This window comes from Eublepharis macularius, chromosome 2 (assembly GCF_028583425.1).
Source record: "Eublepharis macularius isolate TG4126 chromosome 2, MPM_Emac_v1.0, whole genome shotgun sequence".
In the NCBI taxonomy this organism is placed as follows: Eukaryota; Metazoa; Chordata; class Lepidosauria; order Squamata; family Eublepharidae; genus Eublepharis; species Eublepharis macularius.
Genome location: NC_072791.1, coordinates 78,105,256 through 78,123,488, shown reverse-complemented (window position 1 = coordinate 78,123,488; position 18,233 = coordinate 78,105,256). Strand labels below are relative to the sequence as shown.

At 41.2% G+C, this 18,233-nt stretch overlaps 1 protein-coding gene across 1 annotated transcript in view; it reads right to left on the bottom strand.

Annotated features, from left to right (window-relative positions):
- MYBPC3 (myosin binding protein C3) overlaps positions 1-18,233 on the bottom strand; it is a 101,257-nt gene that overhangs the window by 58,349 nt on the left and 24,675 nt on the right. The window contains exons 9-15 of the mRNA XM_054969950.1: positions 17,217-17,267; positions 14,495-14,497; positions 7,246-7,269; positions 5,016-5,182; positions 4,144-4,276; positions 3,862-3,864; positions 2,935-3,059 (exon numbers count right to left, since the gene is read on the bottom strand). Coding sequence (XP_054825925.1) covers positions 2,935-3,059; positions 3,862-3,864; positions 4,144-4,276; positions 5,016-5,182; positions 7,246-7,269; positions 14,495-14,497; positions 17,217-17,267 — 506 coding nt within the window. The remainder of the gene's footprint in view (positions 1-2,934; positions 3,060-3,861; positions 3,865-4,143; positions 4,277-5,015; positions 5,183-7,245; positions 7,270-14,494; positions 14,498-17,216; positions 17,268-18,233) is intronic.

The window sequence follows — 18,233 nt, the reverse complement described above, 5'->3', positions numbered from 1 at the left end:
CCAGTGTCCATGTTTTTTAAGTTGACTGTTTCTGCAAATTCCAAGGATGCCTGAAAAGCGAACAAAAATTTATTCCATCATATGCTTTCATGGGCTACAGCCCACTTCTTCCGTTGCAATATAGTGGCTTCTCACAGGAAGACCTTTTAACTAGGAGGTATGAAAAAGTAAACAAAAATAGCAGACTTAAGAAGCCATGAAATGAAGGAAGTACCAAGTAAAAAAGCAAATCTGATCAAGAAATGGAGGGAGACCAGTCATTTATTTTGCTAAACACTTGTTTAGCAAAACACACACTTTGTGTTACCTGTCTTAAAAACTTGGACTAGAGTCCAAGGTTTTGTTAAGACAGGTAACACACAGTAAGACAGGTAACAAACAGAGTGAGTAATAAATCTCAAGTCTTTGTTCTGTTGGAAGTTAAGGACTTTACACAGACTCCAGAGGGGGAAGTATTCGGAACCAGAGAAAAAGGTCAGGTGTCCTGCGCACCCTTCCTTTCTAGTGCTCTGATGCTATCCCTCTGAAATGTAGATTGCTACCCTGATGGATGATCTTCCTTCTTTCTGGCTAACACCTCTCTCTCTCTTTCCTCCACTTTCCACCATGAAAACAGGGCATGCTTTCTTCACCTCTCTACATCGTAGTATAGTTTTTGCACGATCTTCCGGATTGTTACGAGCAGCGGGGAGCCGTGTGGAAACGGCCATAGTATAGAACTACCTAATAAAATCTAATTTTGTGCCTTCATGCTGGATTCTCTCTCTAAGATCAACAATAGAACAATCAGCAAAAGGATTATTTTCTTGCAAAAGACCTGCAAGGGGAGAATGATAGATATGGCTCTGCAAACAAGTTCTCTCCCTTCTAATAGACAGAAGGGACCCCATCTTAAAATCAATCCAGAATGTCATTCTAAAATCCCAGCAGTTAATAAAGAAATCAAATGCATGATCAGGAATAGGCATATTTTTTGGAGTGCTTCTGTGAGACTGACCTATGTTATAGTCCTTATCTCGCATTTTCCATTTGTATTCCACCCTTATTCCAAGTCGAAGTTTGTAGTTGATTTGAATAGAGCTTAGCTAAACTGCAGAGATGAGCTTTATAAATATTTTTTGCTCCTTTCAAAAAAGCACTGACTTTCAGCTATTTTGGAGTGTGTACAAAGGGCATGAAAGTATGCAGTAGAGAGAAAGAGAATGTGTCCTGTTGCCCTGGCAACCGAGCTGATGTTTTACTATACTGTGCTGCAGCAACAAAGTTTTCAAGGTATAATGCATCAAAACATTGCACATGGGCACTCCTCGGAATGCGTACTTTTTCATATGCTCACTGTGAGTCTAATGAATGGGCATTGGGGTGGCATTGTAAAGGCAAGCCATGCCTCCCTAATCTATACATATTCATTGGATCATATGAATAGTGTGGGATGTGGTGTAGTGGACAGAGTGTTGGACTCGGCTCTGGAACACTCAAGTTCAAATCCAAGCTCTGCTGTGGAAACTCACTGGGTGATAGGGTTGCCAGCTTTCAAACTGGTCCCTCTCCTTGCTCCTTTAATATTGGCTGGATCTGCAGCAAATACCAGGTGATGTTATTCACCTTCATGCCATGAAAAGCTTCAGCTCCACGTCTGCACACATTAAGTCTCTATTAAAGGGACAAGACACTCTGGGCCAATCACACACTCTTAACCTAACTTATCTCACAAGGTTCTTGTGAGGATAAAATAGAGGAGAGGAGAATTATGTAATCTTCTTTGGGTCTCATTGGGGAGAACAGCAGGAAATAAAAGAAGTAAATAAATAGATCTTTTGTGCATATGTAACCCCTGTGAGGTAACAGGTTTAGCCCATTAGGGCAGAGTCAGTAGCTAAAGCTAGGCAGCTGAAGAAGAAGCTGGTTGCTGGGGAGCTGAATAATATTTAATATGCTCTTATTACCTTGAATAAGGTAATCAGAAATTTTGTATGTGAACAATAAGACTAAAAGTGGTGTATGTGTCTTGGTTGGTGTTACTGGGATTGTATTATTTTTGCAGGGCTGTAATTCCCCAAGAAGAGGACAGAAGCCTGGGCTACAGTTGCTTCACATTGGAAGGATTGTGAAAAAGGACTCTACCATTTGGTGAAATCAGACAAGTTGAACTGTTACCTTTTCAAAGACATGGTTGGTTTCAAGTTTCTGTATGGCTGCACTTATGAGTTTAGTTAAAGAAAAAATAGTTGTATTGTATAAATTGTTAAAAGGTTTTTAAAAATATTTCTTAACATAAAATTGTGTGAAAGTTTGCTTCATAAGCCCCATAGAACCCATACAAAGAGAACTTACACATACAGGTGTAGGCATACAAGGACCTCCCCACACCATCAGAAACCATGCTTGTTAGGGTCTTCAATCACACAGAAAGAGTGGTGTACACATACATCCTCAGGCTTTATCTGTACAGTGAAATGAACATGCCTAGATTGGGGGCAGAACTTGCCTCTTCAGTGCCACTCCCCCTCCCCATGCACTTTGACTCTACTCATATTGAATATTTGAAAAGGACTCTTGTTTATTGTTCTGAATCACATGTACATTCTGGCAGAACTAAATCTACACAATAAGGACAATGTGGCTTCATTTGCTCTTACTGACATCATCATATTGCCCAATCATGTTGTCAGCTCTTTAATGATATGTTCCCTGATTGGCTGGGAACACATATTGATAGAGAGAAAAAATAAGCACTATTATAATTTTTTTTAAAAAGGCATCAAAGCAGCAGCAGAGGTTGGAGACAGGCTAGGGGGGGGGAGCATGAACCAGTGGAAGAAGTGGGCTTTTCAGGAAGCTTTTCGCATCCCTCTAAAACATCCAGTTTGAGGGCAATCACGAGGTTTGAACGGGGACCCCAGCTTCCAACGCATCAATGCTAATTATACTCACCTCTAACAAACAGCTCTGTGAAACTCTTCTCTTCACCCACCACACATTGATATGCTGCATCATCAGCCAATGAGCAGTGGTTGATGGTCAAAATCCTTTTATTTCCAAGGGCTTCAAAAATATATCTATGGAAATGCAAAGCAATCCCAAAGATTATCAAGAGAGAACTGGTACCCCAAGGGATTGGTCACATTGTTTTTGGTCACGTCAGAAAGGATGGGGAATGTTTGACTAGCTGCCTGAACCTTGTCTGGATTATGCAAAAAGATACAATACCTCTACCTAGGACCCTGAGGACTACTAAGGAAATTATGAATTTCTTGGAATGTGAGCAAAGAAATACCATTAACCTACAACATTTATGTGCAAATAGACACTTATAATGCCCTGAAAGACTGCTTAGTAAAGCAATATTCACCAGGGTCCATCCCAGGCTGATTTAGGTTTAGTGTAGTGGTTTGGTGTAGTGGTTAAGAGCGGCAGGACTCTAATCTGGAGAACTGATTTTGATTCCACACTCCTCCGTTTGAAGCCAACTGGGTGGCTGTGGGTCCATCACAGCTCTCTCAGAGCTCTCTCATCCACACCGACTTCACAGGGTGATTGTCATACTTTGTAAACTGCTTGGAGTGGGCATTAAGTTGTCCTGAAAGATGGTATATAAATTGAATGTCACTGGGGGTAAAATCATTCCCTTGGGTTTATGGGCCATTCATTATTCTACAATATCAGTTAGCTGTAGTAATCACTGGGAGCCAGAGGATCCTACAAACAATGTAACCTCCCACCAGTTACTAAGAAAAGATTTCCAATAAAATGATAAAAATGGTAGAATGGAGGGTTCATTATACAAAAAAACCCACCATTATATTGTAAGAAAGAAACATTAATTGCATCTGAAAGATGAAAGGATAGGAAGGAACTTACTTGCTAATAGAGAGATCATTGGCCAGGTTTTGTCACAAGTGCGGAGATTGAATAGAGGGAGAAGAAAATCAGACAGCTGTGAAATCTGACATATTGATTAGCAATGTCACACAGTAAAAACTGTTTCCCTCAGAACCCATGTATCATTTTTTCCTCCCTTTCTTTATATGCCCCCCTTTTTCCTTCTCTCCCCTGAGAGTGGCTGAGCTTTCCACATGTTCCACAATGATATACTTTCCCATGTGTATTATTTCTAATTCAATCTGCTTTTCTCTCTGTTACCTGCCGCTCACTTGAATCTCCTGTCCGTTCTTTAGCCATTTCACTTCATCATCTGGGTTAGCAAGTTCCACCATTAGCTTGATCTTCTGGCCTTTGTCTATCTGGTAGGCAGGATCTAGTCTCTTGAGGAAGGCTAGGGTGAAAAGGGTTTACCAAATCAAAATCTGTCATATTCAGATTTTACAGGTTTCTCAATGTAACTTTGAGTGGGGAAATGGAGATAGTGCTGTGGAATCTTTTCATCTTCCATTTAGGACTTGTCTACACAGAAGTTTAACATACTACAGCTTTTGTTTAACTAACACCTGATGGCTGGTTGATTTGAAAAGCCACTTCCTTTCTTTTACATTTGAGTTTTAGTGGGAATGTCTGCCTATCTATTTTCAAAACTGATAAAATCAACTCAGTATTGAATTATACCAAAATCCCAGTGCAAAGAAGCTCTGAGCTTTCCCATCACTTAAGCTTTATTCTTCTGTCTCAGGGCCAAGCTGCAAGTGACGAATGGCACTTGAACGGCAAGTGAACAGACTGGAGTGCAAGTGAATGGCAAGTGAACAGGGAGGAATACACGTGAGTCTGTTCACTTGCTGTTCAAGTGCCATTCGTCACTTGCAGCTTGGCCCTCATTTCCTAAAAGTTCCTGCTATCTCCTCCAATTTTTCTACTTTTCTCTTTACCTGGTACCTTTCTAATCTTCCTTCCTTCCTGGACTCCAGTTGTTTTTCTTGTATAATAAATAGAATTAATAAAAAGAACCAGACAAAAGATACAAGAATTTGAAATGGGCTGTTAGGAATGTTTTTCCATGTAGAACTGGAGAGCTGCTTCATCTACATGGAAAAAAATAAACAAAAGACATCTTGTCTTACATGTGCTTTTCTTTTCTTCCTTCTTAATGCGTTTTAGACGTTTCAACAATCCTCGCAGATCTGTGATACCATACTGGAACGCAATTTTCTCATACTCTGATGGAGGAGCATTCCGAAGGATTTCCCAGACATCTACATCTGGCTGTGATTCAGTTTTTGTATCACTTCTGATAAAAAGGGAATACAAAACTATATTAGAAGGCTGGCAACCAGGATGTGGTTCTATAGCATGATTTCCTCCCTATATGTAAATGAAAATTTATTCAGCTGTCTTATCATTGGTAGGTGACTCAGAAGGATTAAGTGTCTTGATGAAAGTTAAACAATAATATTGTCTTAGAGCTAACAACTGGGCCCTTATTTCAGATTCCCAGACGGATTCCTTAATAAAATCTGCCTCTTTTTTTGCAATAGGCCAAGTATATGAGACATACAATGATTTGGGCAAGAGATATTCTATTATGATTGCTGAGAGGGGAAAAATAAGAGCATCTTGAGATTGCCTTAACCAGTAGATAAAAGAGGTGCTTACACCATGGCCATAGCATTCTACTATTGCAAAAATTGTGACATCTCATGGAGACACAAATATACATTTACCAAATAAATAAATAATTGTGGATGCTTCTAAATGTGTACTTGAGAACTGCTATCAGCTTGCTTGTTTACATATGTGTACATTGTTTTTCAGACTCCTCAGTTTACACAAATATTCCCATTAAAATACAATAAAGCCATAATAAAAATAACTCTGAACTCAACAATTAATCAAATAACTGAAAACAGGTACAGGTCAACAGTTCTATACTTCCATATTTACTAAGAGCAGACTACCATAAGAGCCCGGTCTTGCCCCAGGAAAGAAAAATGTTCTTCATTCCCCTTCTGAAAAGCTTACATGAGCCAGCAAAATTCATGGAAAGGAGTGCAACAGCTAGTTGCCCCTAAAAAGGCATCCGTGGGTCTCATGGTTACCTGTCAAGCTTCTGTTGGCAGGGCACTCTCAGTGGAGTTTCTCCCCATAGTTTGGTGGGATGTGTGCAGGGTACATTTACAGAGGTGCATCTCTACTTCAAATGTGGTGATACACCTGTTGAAGCCTTCCTCTTTTGCTTTACACAGAAATCACAGCAGGAGCAAAGTGAGAAGCATTTGACCTTGCTAGGGATTGTGTAGCCTTTCCATATGATTTTTGAGGTCCATACTATAGTTATGAGTGTCTATAAAGGTCTCTTAACCTATGACACCTGGTTTTGGATGTGTGTGTGTGTTGTGTTTTGTCTCTCTCTCTCTCTGTTGTCACCTTGCAATAGAAGAACCATTGCAAAGTGATGCATTTAACACTCCCACCCCCCAAACCCCCAACTCCCCCCAAAGAAAAAAACCCTCAGAGTGCAACTGAAAGAGGCAGACCAGTTAACACATCAAAATCACGAACTGGGGCAGGTCCATGAGTGGTCCATGGTCTGTGAAAATCAATGGACCACGGACCGACAGTTCATGGTTTTTTCCCCGGCCCATGCCCACCTCTACTCTCAACCTATGACACTTGTTTTGGGATGAGTCCGTACCTCCCTTTTTGTCTATATGTGTGTTGTGTGTGGGGGGTCCCATGTAGTGAGAAATAGATCATTCAAAAATGAATCTTAGGAAGAACCATTGTAAAGTGATGCATTTAACACTCCCCCCCAACCCCCAACCCCCCCAAACCCTCAGAGTGCTACTGAAAGAGGTAGACCAATTAACACATAAAAATCACCAATTTAAAGCTGCTTTTACCCCCAAGAGGGAAAACTAGCCAATTTAGAGAGCTAACTAAGAACATGAAAGAGCCCTGCTTGATTGGACCAGAGGCCCACCTAGTCCAACATCTAGATTCACATAGAGGACAACCAGTTGCAGTGGAAGGCCAACAGCAGGGCATAAAGGCTAAGGCCCTCCCTCGACGCTGCCTCTTAGCACTGGTATTTAGAGGTTTACTGCCTCTGGATTGAAGGTTCCCTTTAGTCACTATGGCCAGTAGCCACTGATGGACCTAACCTCCATTAATATGTTTAATCTCCTTTCAAAGGCATCTATCACTGTGGCTATTGCTATATCCACTGGCAGGGAATGCCATCATTTAACCACTCATTGACTTAAGAAATAGCTAAATATTAAGTTTTCTAGGCAGGTGCATCTTTTGCAAACTTATGTTATGTTAGCAGAGGAGTTAGCCTGAAAAGCTTACCGATTTACTGAGCGCAAGAAGCTTCTGAACTTGAGAACGATGCAGAGAAGCATTTGGAAGAGCATGCAGCATCCCCACGAGCAAGAAAAGGGCAACATGTATTAGTGTCAACAACCTTCACTTGCCCTCAGCAGGCTTTAATAATGCAGAGGATGCAGAAACATTCTGCCCTTCTGTAGCCACCATATGCAAGCGCGCGCGCACACACACACACACTACAATCCAGTTCTATGTAGTTTCACGCAGTACATAGTTTCCCTTTGCTCTTTATGCCAGCCTAGAGGGAGCATTTGTCTGCTACCTGGACTCATGGATACTTCTAAAACGGAGCCTCTTTTAAGTGCATGTCTTTCCCTTAAGGGAATATAAACTGACAACTGTTGCCTTGGTTGTATGCAGGCAATCTCTTTCAACTAGCCTGTAATGCAACCTAATGTGCTGGGCATATGACTGGCAGCAGATCTCAGGGCAGAAGAAAGCTTCTCCCACTACCAGCTGCTTGAGACCCTTTACCTAGAGATACCAGGGATTGAACCTGGGACTATCAACCTACAAGGCATGTGCCTTAGCAAACAGCCCCCGTGCTGAATGTCTAAATTTATATGGGTTCCCACAGATTGTCAGTGCATTGTTTGTAATGGCTGCAGCTGGCCCAAGTTTTTTTCAGCCTCAGGCAAGGCCATTGAGAACAGTGTGGTGATACCAGATAAGGTGCCTCACTGAAAGAGACATTTATAAATAACACTTCATGAGGAGTCATCATGTATGCCTGCACTCCAGGCCAGTTTCATGAGGATTTCTGCAGTGCAGTGTGAAAGCATACTTGGAAGAATGGAGGTGTTCTATAGAGACTCTAGCAATGCTCCAAAGAGAACAGAGGTCTCTTAGCATATTCAGCTCAAGCAGAATAAATCTGCACATGCTTTCAGGAAAGGTCTTCTTAACAATGTGCTTCAATGGACCAGACATAGCACAGGCTATGTGGCAGGTTTTATTACAGATGATTTACAGCTTCGTAAATGAGTGGGTGATTTCCATAAAAATCAAATTGCCTGCAACACTAGAGCTCTGCTCCAAGATACCTTTGAGCTTCACTGGCCATCCCATACCAGTTGTGTGGCTTGCTCCCATTGGTGTGACCCACAGGTGTTCCTGTGCGGTTGAAGTGGGAAGCAGAATCTGCTCCATGCTGGGAATGATGCTGACACTGAACTCCTCCTCCACTGAGTGGGCTTTCCTGCGCTCTCACTTTGGCCTCAACAACTCACTAGTGCATGCCTCTCCCTATTGTGAGGGATCTCGGCAATGGAACTCACATTATTGTCTGTCCATGAACCAGGAAATCTTTGGGTGTGACTGGCTGAAACTGAGACACCTGAAGTAAGCTGCTAGTGTGTTCGAAGCATATGCAGAACAGTTAAAAATAGTTGCATGTGTCCCAGTGATGGACATTTCCTATCCTGTTACCTGGGATTGATTCAAACCTGTCAGCTGTCACCTCCTTCAAGGTCTCCCCTCACCATCCCGTCCAACAGCACAGTAACAACTGTTCTTTTCCTCCTGATGACATCTGAACACCAGTGTCATCTAATTAGATTATCCTGCTGGGAAATACTGATCCAGAACAAAATTAAATGCATTTCCCCCCTCCCCCTCCACCATGATCTCCAGGAAATGCGTCAGTGGCTGATTATGACGGGAAAGAAGCAGAGGATAACAACCGAAGGATCTATTCTGCAATCATGCTGCTTTGGGGGGCATTTAAATGGATTTCCCCCTGCTTGATTGCATTTCCACCAGAGAATATTTCCATTATTTGAAGAAATATCACATCCTTCATGAATTACCACTAATATGGAACGTAAGTCAGGAACAGCCAGTTGTACTGTGTAACTATAAACCTTCATTTCCTGGTCCAAAGAACTAACATAAAATATGGATTTGTTAACTAACTCTGAAGCTTTCTTCTTGTTTAATTGGGAATAAGACCCTGTGAATTCAGTGGGTAAACAGGCACAGAATCAGGTTGCACACCAAGTTATTAATGGTTTATTTGGGTAACAACCAATGGCTCAAAAACCTATAAACCCATTGATTTTACCGAGATTAGAAACAATTCTCTCTCTGACTCTTTTTCACCAGATTGAAAGCACTGTTAAGAATAGTTCTATTTTAGAATATAATCTCCATAAATACACTTAATTACTATTCTAAATAGAACCATCAAAAAGCAGCAGTAAATAAGAGCTGGTCAGTTATTAAGTATGTTAACTGATTTTTTAAAAAACAGGTGCTATAGCTAAACTCTGTCTGGAAGCAGTATCTGCAAACCAGAACTGTCCAACAACTCTAGCTACAGAGTCTGATTCAGTGGTAAGGAGTGGGCAATCTGTACGTGCTCAGAGGCATTTTGTCAGCCATCTGTTAGATGCGTAACACATGTGATAAACTAGTTGGATTTGAACTGCAGTTCAAATGTCAGCTCAGGCCATGATGTTCATTGACTGTCCTTGCACCATTCACCATCAACCTACCCCACAGGTCTGCTGTAATGATAAAATGGAAGGATGCTTATCTCATCAACATGAGCACTCTGAGCTCCTTGGAGGAAGAGCTGGACATACTACTTCCCACAAAAACTAAAATCATAGTATGACTTCTTAATCAGAATGACAGCAGTCACTTATTCCATTGGTCAGGCATGCTTGAGTGATAGGATGGAATTATTCTAACAGAGAAATCTCTATGACCTTCACAGCAAGCTTTCCTTGGCAAACAATGGAAGCATGTTATTGTTTGTACTATATTAGACAGAGCCTTGGATACTACAATATATGGAGCAACTAGGGTTGGCAACCTGAGTTGGGAAATTCCTGGAGATTTGGGGATGCAGCCTGGGGAGGGGAGAGGCCTCAGAGTGGTATAATGCTATAGAGTCTACCCTCCAAAGCAGCCATTTTCTCCTGCAGAACTGATCTCTGTAGTTTGGAGAACAGTTGTAATTCTTGGACATCACCTGGCGCCACATAGAGTTTGGCAACCCTGGGAACAACATTGTATCAGTTGCTAGTCTATTGTCTTAAACTGTGAACAACAAACCATTCAAACCAGGGCAGCTGAACAAAAGCAAAGTCAATGTATTACTGGAGAAGGATAGGAGCCCTAGCACACCTAAAACTTACTTAAATGGGAACCAGATGAAATCAAGACAACTTGAAGCACTGGATGACTGAGTTTGGATAACTGAATTTCTATAGCATAAAAATCCCAAATATCTTGCACTAGTTTTAAAACTGCCTTCAGAGAGATTAGTAGAACCCTTAGGAAAGCTAATGAACACAATTGGTTCACAGCTCTTTCATCTATATTAGCTGTTTAAAAATAATGTTTGGGGGTAACTAACTCATTGTGCTCCAATGGCTCCTATAGGGAGAATTGTCCAAATCCTGTAATCCCTTTACTTCATCCATTCCATGCATTTTACAGAGTAATTAAAAAGACATCTTACTCTCTGTTCCAGTTGTCAGAATTCCAAGGAGATTTTCCAGGCACAGATGCACGAGAGGATAAAGATGCAGACAGGCAGATTATCAGACAGACACAAATAGAGGAAAAAGGGAAGAGGAGACATTTCAAAAAAGAAAGAAACTCAAGATGTCAAAATGAAGAAGAATCTCAATGGAGGGAATAATTATTTGTCCCCAAACAGATGACTTGTGCGCTAGCGCAGAATAGAAGCTAATAATGTGAGTAGTGAATAAGAGGGCCTGTGACCTCTGATGATCCATTCTGCCTTTCAGCTTCCACACCATCTGCATTCCCAGTGATAATATTGGCCTACCTCACGAGGCCATGTAAATGATAAATGAAATGACATATATGTTCTTTGAACATTAGAATGTACTAGATAAAGTATATGCGACCTATTTTGGCTCTTCAAACCCACTGATAGAGTAGATTTTCTACCACCTATTTGTTCATCTTGCACCCCTTTCCTCAGCCTCTGCTCATTTTTAATCCCTAGAGCTCCATTGGGAACATGTGAACTTCCTAACCAGGCAGTTCAATGCACTGCCTCCAAGAGTGGGGGCAGGTGGGGACCAGGGAGACAAAATTCTAGTCCAATATAGTCCACTCTGAGTAGCAACAGCTCAGGAGGGCTTCCTCCATCCACTGCTATCTAGAAATGGTAGGACACACTAGGGATTGACTTTAACTGGAGATGCTAATTTTGTACCTGGGATGTTTTGTATGAAAAGAATGTGCTCTATCACTGGTACCCTCCCCAAACCTCCTTCCAGAGATCAGAACACTCCAAGGGAAGTAGGGCCACCCCTTGAGTCCTGGGTTGCTTCCACACATCCTGAATGAGACAGCCTGCCAACGGAACTTTGGTGGGTTATCTCACTCATTACACACATCATTGTTTCCCATGAGCAAACAGGTCATGATGATCCCAGGTTTTAAGTGGTTTTTGTGAGACCTGTTTTATTCCATTTTCATTTTTGATGCTGCTTTTTCTGCACGATCATTACAGTATCAATGCATGTGGAGGCTTTTTCGTGCTTTTGAAGTGCCCTCCCACAAATATTCAACCCCTCCTCTCGCCATTACCCCTCCCATACATGTGTCTGGCTCGCATGCGTGATCGTCTAATTCTCTCCCTCCCCTTTTTTCACTTTTTAAAATGGCCCTTCTGCTATTACGATATCTATGAATACAAAAGGAATCATACTACAGTGCTTGCTACATTGGATCACTCAGCAATCAGAGTATCAGTCTAGGATCAACACTGAGAATGGAATGCCATTTCTGATTTTATTTCAGACTATCAATAAGGCCCATTATTTCAGAAAATACAATGGGTCCTCCCCCCTTCTCTCCCCACAGCATCAGTCAAGGGGGGAATCAGGGAAGAGAGCAGGGGTTCCCTCCTCCTTCAACCCCTTGGGTGATGCTTGGCTTGTGCGTGACCCTCCCAAGGCTCCATGGAAGTGGTGAGGAGCCCTGCCCCCACTGCTGTGGGACCTTGGAAGGGCCTCGCCACCGCGACTCGCTTCTTATCCCTGAGTACTGTGCCTCCGCGGGGATAAGGAGTGATGAGTGGTGGGGGGACACAGTTTGCCTTTTATATATTAGGATATGAAATTGCACAATTGTGCTACTCTGCTGTTTGCATATTTATTAAACACTTGCGTTTAAACCTTTGAGAGGGAAATCAATGGGAGAGAAGGAGTACTATGCATGCCCAGTTTCTACAGAAGCTGAAAGACAGGGGTATAGTGCAATCCTGCATGTGCTCAACACACAAAAAGGAAAGTTGGGCAGGAATGCACCAATGTCATTTGTGACGAGGCGCAGATAAAGAGTTGGTTTTCGGTCTGGGGACCTTTTTTGTGAATGGGTCCATCCATAAGGGCTTGACTTGGTATTTGACAAAAGATACATAATGTTTCTTAGAAATGGTAGATATTTTCTCAATAGGCCTTAAGTATTAGAAAATTATTCTGCCCACAGACCTATCGGGACTTGGAGGCCATGATCCCCTTCTCCTAGATGGAGACAGAGAGGCAAATGGAGCAGTAAGATGGTCAGAGAATCTTGGGGTGCAGATTCTCTCAGGGAATCTAATGTGAGGTGACAGATTGGCTGCTCTGTAGGAGTGCCTTGTGTGCCTCCACCCCAGGCTCTGTGTATACATTTGTCAATAACACAAATACCCAAAAAATCCACAAGGGGAATGGTCTTCAAGACCAAAGAAAGGAAAGGACAAGCCAAATAGACCATTGTACTGCAAAAATATGTTCCTTTTATAAATTTAAAGTATTGAATCTCATATACAGGCAAAAATCATCAAAACCATAGTTGTGAGCTTGCTTGAAATAATCAAACTGCCCGGAGATAAAGAAAAATGCATTGTGAAATGGAAGTTTATGAAGATTTTGAATGAATGGATCCACTTTGTATCTGTCTTAAGGCAGACAGTGAACGCTTTTGAAGAAGTGTGTTGCTGCGAAATGGGGCATCAACGTAGCCAGCAAACCCGTTGCCATCCTCCTGCCGGGAGTTTTGTCCACTATATTGGATGCTCTCCGGGCGGTTTGATTATTTCAAGCAAGCTCACGACTATGGTTTTGATGATTTTTGCCTGTATATGAGATTCAATACTTTAAATTTATAAAAGGAACATATTTTTGCAGTACAATAACACAAATACTACAAAAACTCCATAAGTCTTCAGGGCTATCTTCTCCAAAGGAACAAGCCCAGCTAAGAACTAGATCTGGAAATTCTTGCTACTTCGAGAATTGAAAACCAACGACAACAGCACTTGGGAATAGAATTGAATTAATTACACAATCAAAGTGACTTCACAAACAATTTTTCTTCTATTAAAGTGCTCAGTGCAAAATATATCACATTTCACTATACGTAGGATATATTTAAATATACAGGGACTTATACATTCAAACAATGCAAAGGGGAATTATAAGTCATTGACCATGTCCCTTTAAGAGAATCTCACAGTGGAAAATTAAACAGTCTTATGATGTTGTTTGTTTTCTAAATAAACACCGGAGACTCCCACATGGAGAGCTATTCTCTAAGCTTAGAGGTGTTGATGAAAACCAAAAGGAATGTCTCTTTTCTTATCCTTTTCAAGCAAGGGAAGACAAAGGGAGGAGGTCTGGCTTGTCCCGGGCACTCCTCTCGTCCCCGCAGTGGCAAGGTAAGTAGGTAGATGAACTTAAAGTTGATCTAATAACTATTTTCTTTGCAGGTGGATACCAAGGAAGAATGAGGAGCCCCGAAGAGCCCCCTGGCCTACAAGCTGCCAGCTTGATCATTCAGCTTGTTTCATCCCACATACACTTCCTCAGGGGCCAACAATACTTCCACCAAAGAGAGTAAACTTCTATAAATAAAGCATTGATATAATCAAAACCATGTTGTTCTCAATGAACTGATCTAGCCTTAATGAGGCGAAAAGAAATGTGGTAAAAAGTAATGAACTCACCACCATCAAATAGAAAAAATCTCACGTGCAGAACATTCAATGCACAAACAGGATGGTCGCAGTAGGGAACTGTCTGACTGTCTCTTTAATAACATGTGGTAGCTGTGCATTTTGTATTTAAATCTCCCGTCTGGTGGGGTTCCCTACTGTGAATAGTTTTCCATGCGGGAGTCTCTGGTGTTTATTTAGAAGAACAACATCATGAGACTGTTTAATTTTCCACTGCAAGACTCTCTTAAAGGGATATGGTCAACGACTTATAATTCCGGGCTGAATTGCCGTGGTCTTGGCATTGTAGTTCCTGACGTTTCGCCAGCAGCTGTGGCTGGCATCTTCAGAGGTGTAGCACCAAAAGACAGAGATCTCTCAGTGTCACAGTGTGGAAAAGATGTAGGTCATTTGTATCTACTCAGGAGGGGTGGGGTTGAGCTGAGTCATCCTGTAAGAGTTTCCCAGGGTGTGGAATGCTCATGGAGGGAGGCTTCACTGTATCCTGAGGAGGTTCTTTTGCATCGTTCTCCGGCCGTGAAAGCCTTCGACAATACGACTTATTTTGCATTGTTTGAATGTATAAGTATATATTTAAATATATTCTACGTATAGTGAAATGTGATGTATTTTGCACTGAGCACTTTCATAAAAGAAAAATTGTTTGTGAAGTCACTTTGATTGTGTAATTAATTCAATTCTATTCCCAAGTGCTGTTGTTGTTGGTTTCTGATTGTTATCTTGGGCATGCCTCTGTATTTTGTATTACTTCTAGAATTGAGGCATACACTACAGTACCTTCTTATTCCTTCTCTACATTTTTAGGTATCGAGTAACTTCTGCTGATGAGAATCAAACAATTCATATGTTAATCTCTTCTTCTAAATGACCTTTTTATACACTTATAGGTTGATAACAGCATCCTAGCGGATTAAAGTGTTTGGGGCAATAAAAAAGGTCATAGATTTATAAGAAATATTTATTTTTCAGTTTTGAAAATTATTTATAGAATCAGAGAGTTGCAAGGGGCCTTACATAGGCCATCTAGTCCAAACCCCCAGTCAGTATTGGAAATTCAGAGTTAGAGCGTCCTAATAGATGGCTATCTAGCCTCAGTTTATTTAAAATGTTTAGATACCTGCCTTCAGGGCATCTCGAAATGAGAGAGAGAGAGAGAGAGAGAGAGAGAGAGAGAGAGAGAGAGAGAGAGAGAGAGAGAGAGAGAGAGAGAGAGAGAACAAGACCTTTTCAGCATGCACTATTTTTGTAGGTTCTAGCCTCAGGTTTTCTTCTGAATTTTGCATGCTTAACTCTTCTGTCAGATTTCAATGCGGCTTTTTCAAAGTTTCTCTTCAAATCTTCTGCCTGCACTTATTCCCTAATGCTTTTCTTGTTACAGTTTTGCTTCAGCTTTTTCAATCATGCAGAATTTTCCTTTTGTTCCCCCCCCCTGCTCTCTGTTCCACCCCCTCCCCTTACAGGCCACTTCTCGCTGATTGATGTCTCCATCCTCCTCTCAGTTCCTTCCTCCCCCTTCCCTTGTCCTTCTTCCCCATGTCCTCCTCCTTTCTCAAGACACACTTTTTTTTGTGTGAAGAAAACGTAATGGTGTAATGTTGTAATGTCATTATTGCATTGTGTTGGTTTGTCCCCTGGTGCTGGCCTCTGCCTCCCAGCTCTGGGTTAGCCTGGGTGGGGTTCTTTGGTTTGGGCTGTGAGGGGGGATAAATCCTAAAGAAAAATGTCTGCTCAGAGCATGGCTGCTTCCACACATATAGAATAATTCACTTTCAATACTCTTTAGTGAACATTTGAAACTGATTTTCCATGTGTGGAACAAAAAATCCACTTCAAAAGGATTGCGAAAGTGCATTGAAAGTGCATTATTCAACGTGTGTGGAAATGGCCCATGACTGTCATGTATCAGGGAACTTTTTAAAAATCAAGCATAATGATGTTATAAAAATTTCTCCATACACAACAGCCGTGCTCCAAGTAGACATTTTTGTTTAGGACTTATGACTCCCCTGTGCCCCCCCTCCCAATCCAAACCAGAGAGTCCTGCCCTGGCTGACCCACAGATGTGAGGCAGAGGCCAGCACCAGGGGAGTCAACCAACACAATGCAATAACTACATTACAACTCTACATCATTACGTTTTCTTCACACAAAAAGGTGCATAATAAGAATATAATGACAGGTTTAATTTGTGTTGTGGTTACATGGATCTCTTTTAGGTTTTCAAAGATTAACTATCTATGCTTTTTGGGTACTGTATTTGGGGCTACTCAGTGCCAACACTGCACATGTACTATATTGGGTTTCCTTGTGCTTTCATTACGCTTTTGTTTTTCTACCACTACTAATGCCTTAGTGCTGGGCGCCTTTGGTCATTGCAATGTTATGACATAATAACACAATTGGGCATATATGAAAATTTTAAAAAGAGATGGTGGAGATGTGGTGGGTCTGGCAATGCTGACAGTGATGCCAATGATGATGTCCACGCCTCATCATATAATCATATAATCATATAATCATATAATCATGGTGGTGTGGACAAAAAAAGCTCACTCCAGCTCACTCATACAAGGCGTTTGATCAAGCCAGCTTTTACACCTGTCTTTCTCAATTCCCCTCCATTCTACAAGCCCTCATCTGACATGGCTTTTATATCAATCCCATGATTCTCATCATAGCCCTTTGTCAAAGAGGATGCCTCCTTTCTTTTTCGCCAGCAGAAAATCTGGTGGAGCCAGTCCAAGGGTTCCCACTGGTCCCCTAGTCAAAGTACAGATCAAGTCCGTGCCTACTTGCTTTAACAAGACTGCAGCATCAGATGCTCCCTCATCATTCAGTGGGTCATGTAATTTGCTTAGGAATGTTTTCCAGATATCCAGCTAATCATGAGGGTTAGAAATTTATTTTTATAGTCGATTTTTAGAGATGCATAATTTTCACTTACCTCTTTCTCAGCAAAGCACTGAAATCCAGCTCTCTGCCTTCTTCATCAACACTGAACAGTAATGAGAACAACATCATTAACAGCAAATAGTACAGAAACAGAATGCAGTAACAGGAGAGGGGGAATGGCTTCACAAAATGATGTGGATGGTTCACATTCTTCCATGCTGAAGGTAATGGCTAAAAAGATTTCCCATGATTTCTTAGAACTTTTCCAAATAATTTGTTTCCCCGTATTCCTGCTGATCCATTGTCTCTAGCATGTTATCTTTGAGCTGATGTCTTTGAGGACTGAAATGATGTTGGGGCTTGCTTCCTTTGATGCTGTAGGGGCCATGATGAGGAGGCTGGGGCTGAGGGAAGATCTTTTATGGAGCAAAAAATATGCACACCAATTATTGTGCTCCTACGGCAGGAGTGCCCACCTCATCCCATGCAGACAAGAGAGAGGAAGAGCAGGTAAGGCTGGAGAAAGCTACTAGATTCCAGGTTCAGCATAGGAAAACCTTACTCTGATATTGCCTTTCTTCCCCTTGGGTATTTACTGAAGAACGATACACAATATCTATCCACCTATCACAACCATTTATTTACAACCAATTAATTAATTGACAAAGTTTAAATCAAACAATTGACACACATGCTACTTCTTAAGGGGAGAACACTATGTAAAACATTTAGTATTAATTAAACATAATATTTTTTAAAAAACAAACTATTTCTGAAAATGAAAACTGAATCAAACTGCTAAAGAAACAGAACATCATTCACTGATAAACTTTCCATGAATCAGGGATGGCTTTTCAATGTCTGCATAAAGGAGAAGGGTGGCTTTTAATATCCCCACGGATTTCATGACTTTTCATTAGATTTATACAGTCAATGAATTTCAACAGAAACAGAAGAAAGCAGAAAACATGTACATATTGACTATGAAATTGCTGTTTTAATAAAAACAATGTGTTTTTATGACCTGCATGTTCTCATCCTGCAAATGAATATCCCTCAGTGAAGCACT